General features: G+C 47.8%; 1 protein-coding gene across 1 annotated transcript in view; it reads left to right on the top strand.

Annotated features, from left to right (window-relative positions):
- The first annotated feature begins 1,399 nt into the window (after window positions 1-1,399).
- The window catches only part of LOC139408541 (GDNF family receptor alpha-2-like), an 83,266-nt gene continuing 79,313 nt past the window's right edge, over window positions 1,400-5,352 (top strand). The window contains exon 1 of the mRNA XM_071152550.1: window positions 1,400-2,306. Within this exon, the coding sequence (XP_071008651.1) occupies window positions 2,267-2,306 (40 nt within the window). The 5' untranslated portion in view covers window positions 1,400-2,266. The remainder of the gene's footprint in view (window positions 2,307-5,352) is intronic.

Raw genomic sequence — 5,352 nt, 5'->3', positions numbered from 1 at the left:
TCCCCAAATTTATCAACCCCTACAAAAATGTCCATTAATTATAATCCACATAATAATTCAAAGGTCTTGTTGCTGAAATATTATTTTCCTGCTGTAGCAAACTGTCTCAAATTAAGATCCTATCTGTAGCATCCTCTGCTGAACAGAGAGAAAATACCTTGAAGATTAGAACACACTGAGAAGGAAACAACTATCTTTCTGCTCTTATAAGGGTACTGGCATAGAGAGAGAGAGAGAGAGAGTTGTATTACCCAATGTGTAAAACAATCTCCTCTCATCTCCTCCAGAAGGTTGCTTGTTCAAATCCTGGATCGGCAGATACATTGTGTGTGATTAATCAGTAAGATAGTTTCAGATCCTAGGTACCATCTCCTTCCCTTGTACCCTTAAGCTCAAACAGCCCCAGGGCATCTAACATGCCCATTTAACATCACTCCATCATTATCACTGATGTATCCTTTAACTTCAGCTCATTAATCAGCCTTAATTATTCATTAGACTTAATTGTCTTTCTGCCCGCTTGGGTAATTAAATTAAAGGTCCGGCTCATTGGGACTGACCCCACTGTCTTCCACTGGGAAGGGAGGAGGGAGAGAGGGGTGGGGGAGAGAGGAGGAGAGGGATGAGGGGAGAAATGAAGAGGGGAGAGGGAGAAAGAGATTGACAGAGGAGAGGAAGAGATAATGAGAAAGATAAAGACAGAGGAGAGGGAGAGATAATGAGAAAGAGAAAGACAGAGGAGAGGGAGAGATAATAAGAAAGAGAGATGAGAGGGAGAGATAATGAGAAAGAGAACGAGAGAGGAGAGGGAGAAATAATGAGAACGAGAAAGACAGAGATGGAGAGATAATGAGAAAGAGAAAAACAGAGGAGAGGGAGAGATAATGAGAAAGAGAAAGACAGAGGAGAGGGAGAGATAATAAGAAAGAGAAATAAAGTGATATGATGTTAGTGAGGAAAGAGAGTGATGAGAAGAGAGAGAGTAATATTTGTAATGATTTAACTCATAAGGGGAGGCAGTGTTCTAGATATCTCTTACTTAAACCAGCAGAATTTTGTGGGGATTTTTGTATTAAGTGTGTTTGTGTTTGTTTGTTTGTGTGTATTAGCCTCACTCGCTTTGATGAGTGCCCTACACCCCAGGTCATGCACGGTCTCGGTTCTCTATATAAACCAGTGTGTGTATGTCTGTTTGTGTGTGTGTATAGGCCTGAGAGTGTTTGGGTGAGTGTGTGTTGTGTAAAACACGCTTACTCTCATATCGTTCGCGGTGACTTGCACAGCCCCGAGGGCCGAAATGCAACATCAGTTAGAGAGAAAGAGAAAGAGAAAGAGAGAGCGAGAGCGAAAGAAAGAAGTAGTTTTCCCATGATAGAACACGAGCTGCTTTTCTCCCGCTGTAACTGAAAGGCGGGCGGACAGGGTCTAGGCTCAGGGAGTGAATTAGAACTCTCCGCTATATCTATTACCGGGTAACTGTCTCCCCAGGTTGGAGGGTGTACCACCATCACATACACACTCCCGGTCGCGGAAGTTTAATTGATTTAAGGACATCTGTATTAAACAGCCATCAGCTGCCTCCACGAGTCCGGAAGAACCACCTAGTTAGAAATAGCATACTACTTGCTGTCTGACGTCCTCTCTGCCCCTGTCGCTCCATCTCTATTTTTCTTTCTCTTTCTAGCTCTCACACGCGCGCGCACCTTCCTCTATCACACACTAACACTGGGAAGTTTGATTGCGTTGGCTCGTGGTCAAGAAGACAGCGTTTTTAACGGAATCAGCCAGTCGATGTCAGAGAGACCATCCCTCTCCTGGCCCGGAACAGGGCACCCTCGAACCGTTTAACGGATACCGGGACAGCCAGCGAGCAGGTTCTTGGCTCCGCAGCGGGTCCTGTTTCGCATGGACAGCTGTTATTATCGGGGAACTTTCTTTCCAACTCTTGCTCCTTCCAGAGAGGATGTTAACGTTATCAGTCCATTTCACATGAAAACACCCCGTCAGAGTGTGTGTGTGAGTGCGTCTGTGCGTGCCTGTGTAACCTACTATATGTGTGTGTGGTTTCAAATGAAGACCTGAGTTCGTGTGTGTGTTTCTGGGTTCGTGTGGCGCGGCTCTGGTTTTTGGATTATTAACCGGCGAGGAGCAGTGTTGGAGATGTGTCTCTGTTTTACCGATTTACCTATTTATTTAGCCGTTAACGGCTGAACCGGACAGCTCGCATTCGACTCGTGACTTCAGGATTACTGCTCTGGAACCTGCCATGATTCTGCTGAACCTTCTCAGCGTGCTGGTTCTGCTGGGTGAGTACACACACACACACACACACACACACACACACACACACACACACACACACACACACACACACACACACACACACACACACACACACACACGCACACACACACACACACACACACGCACACACACACACACACACAGGTAAGAGGGCATCCACTCCACGACCACAAATTCAGTTAGGGATATAACTGTAAGCAGTCATGCCTCCACCTGGTGCCTTGCTGCTGCTGGTTAAGGTTTTAAGAACGTATAACCTAATCATTTACAATTATATGACCTCACGTAGGCATAGTAAGCATCTGAAAGTGATTTAGGGTTTTGCGTAGCACAATAGTTCTTTGGAGTGTGATGACGTACACGCTCTCCCTTCTGGTAGGATCTGACGGTCAAAGGGACAGAGCATGGGGCATGTTCCCTCCGCCTCAGCTGCTTGCTCAAGTGTGTGCGTGTGTGGGTGTATGTGTGCTCCTGCATGTATGAATCTGGTTGCGGCTGTGCCTGAGGACTCGGCTCGCGCGGCAGAGCTGTCCTTGGTGCTGAAATCTGTTCACGGTAGTGGCGAGAGACTATGGTCTGTCACTTTTCAGCCCTCAGCGTGCTGCCTGTTCGTTTGTCCAGTCGTTGCACCATGTGATCCTATGAGTGTTTTATAGATTAATCTGGAACACAATACTAACAAATCCAGAAGTTTATGATTTTCCTATATTTACATGATAGGCATTTTCACCAGTTGTTGTTATAGCTTTATGTTTTAGGTGATTTAAAATGGGGTAAGAGAGAAGAGGAGAGAGGGAGATGAGGAAGAGTGAGAGGAGAAAGAGACTGGAAGAGGTGAAAGAGAGAGAGAGAGGGAGAGAGAGAGAAGGGGGAGGAGAGAAGAGGAGGAGAGGATAGTGCTAGGAGAGAGTGAGAGGAGTGGAAAGGAGGGGATGGGGAGGACAGGAAGGGATGGATAGAAGAGGAGAAAGTAGGGTAGAGGAGAGAAGGAGGGAGGAGATGAGGGTGGAAAAGAGGAGATCAAGGGAGATGAGAGGAGGATGGATGGAGGAGATGAGTATGGACAAGAGGAGATCAAGGTAGAGGAGAGGAGGAGGGAGGAGATGAGGATGGACAAGAGGAGATAAAGGATGAGGAGAGGAGGAGGGAGGAGATGAGGGTGGACAAGAGGAGATCAAGGGAGATGAGAGGAGGATGGAGGAGATGAGGATGGACAAGAGAAGATCAAGGTAGAGGAGAGGAGGAGAGAGGAGATGAGGATGGACAAGAGGAGATAAAGGATGAGGAGATGAGGAGGGAGGAGATGAGGGTGGACAAGAGGAGATAAAGGGAGAGGAGGATGGAGGAGATGAGGATGGACAAGAGGAGATCAAGGTAGAGGAGAGGAGGAGAGAGGAGATGAGGATGGACAAGAGGAGATAAAGGGAGAGGAGAGGAGGAGGGAGGAGATGAGGATGGACAAGAGGAGATAAAGGGAGAGGAGATGAGGGTGGACAAGAGGAGATTAAGGGAAAGGAGATGAGGGTGGACAAGAGGAGATTAAGGGAGAGGAGGATGGAGGAGATGAGGGTGGGCAAGAGGAGATTAAGGGAGAGGAGGATGGAGGAGATGAGGATGGACAAGAGGAGATAAAGGATGAGGAGAGGAGGAGGGAGGAGATGAGGATGGACAAGAGGAGATAAAGGATGAGGAGGATGGAGGAGATGAGGATGGACAAGAGGAGGTAAAGGATGAGGAGAGGAGGAGGGAGGAGATGAGGATGGACAAGAGGAGATAAAGGGAGAGGAGATGAGGGTGGACAAGATGAGATAAAGGGAGAGGAGAGGAGGAGGGAGGAGATGAGGATGGACAAGAGGAGATAAAGGATGAGGAGGATGGAGGAGATTAGGATGGACAAGAGGAGATAAAGGATGAGGAGAGGAGGAGGGAGGAGATGAGGATGGACAAGAGGAGATAAAGGGAGAGGAGATGAGGATGGACAAGATGAGATAAAGGGAGAGGAGAGGAGGAGGGAGGAGATGAGGATGGACAAGAGGAGATATAAGGATGAGGAGAGGAGGAGGGAGGAGATGAGGATGGACAAGAGGAGATAAAGGATGAGGAGAGGAGGAGGGAGGAGATGAGGATGGACAAGAGGAGATAAAGGATGAGGAGGATGGAGGAGATGAGGATGGACAAGAGGAGATAAAGGATGAGGAGAGGAGGAGGGAGGAGATGAGGATGGACAAGAGGAGATAAAGGATGAGGAGAGGAGGAGGGAGGAGATGAGGATGGACAAGAGGAGATAAAGGCTGAGGAGAGGAGGAGGGAGGAGATGAGGATGGACAGGAGGAGATAAAGGACGAGGAGGATGGAGGAGATGAGGATGGACAAGAGGAGATAAAGGATGAGGAGAGGAGGAGGGAGGAGATGAGGATGGACAAGAGGAGGATGGAGGAGATGAGGATGGACAAGAGGAGATAAAGGATGAGGAGAGGAGGATGGAGGATGGAGGAGATGAGGATGGACAAAAGGAGATAAAGGATGAGGAGAGGAGGATGGAGGAGATGAGGATGGACAAGAGGAGATAAAGGGAGAGGAGGAGGGAGGAGATGAGGATGGACAAGAGGAGATAAAGGGAGAGGAGGATGGAGGAGATGAGGATGGACAAGAGGAGATAAAGGGAGAGGAGAAGAGGATGGAGGAGAGGTTACTGTCCCAGACAGTATTTGACACAGTGGTGATTTTAGTGATGATGACATAAACACAGAACTCCCCTGTAAACAGCCTGCAGCCAGCTCTGTACTCAACAAGATATCACTGTGTTTGATGTCCTTGGATAAACGTCTATTTTTGACTAGCAAACTGACTTAATCTCCCGACATCATGTATTTATGCACAAGGCTGACTGCGTCTTCCGACCTCCTGGGGACCTGCAAAAACGTCAAATTTCTACTTGAATCTGGAATGATCTCTCTGCTATACTGCTACCACACACACACACACACACACACACACACACATACACACACACACACACACTAACGCACATACTAACGCACGCACGCA

This window comes from Oncorhynchus clarkii, chromosome 5, assembly GCF_045791955.1.
Source record: "Oncorhynchus clarkii lewisi isolate Uvic-CL-2024 chromosome 5, UVic_Ocla_1.0, whole genome shotgun sequence".
Lineage (NCBI taxonomy): Eukaryota > Metazoa > Chordata > Actinopteri > Salmoniformes > Salmonidae > Oncorhynchus > Oncorhynchus clarkii.
This window is presented reverse-complemented; position numbering and strand designations above follow the sequence as displayed.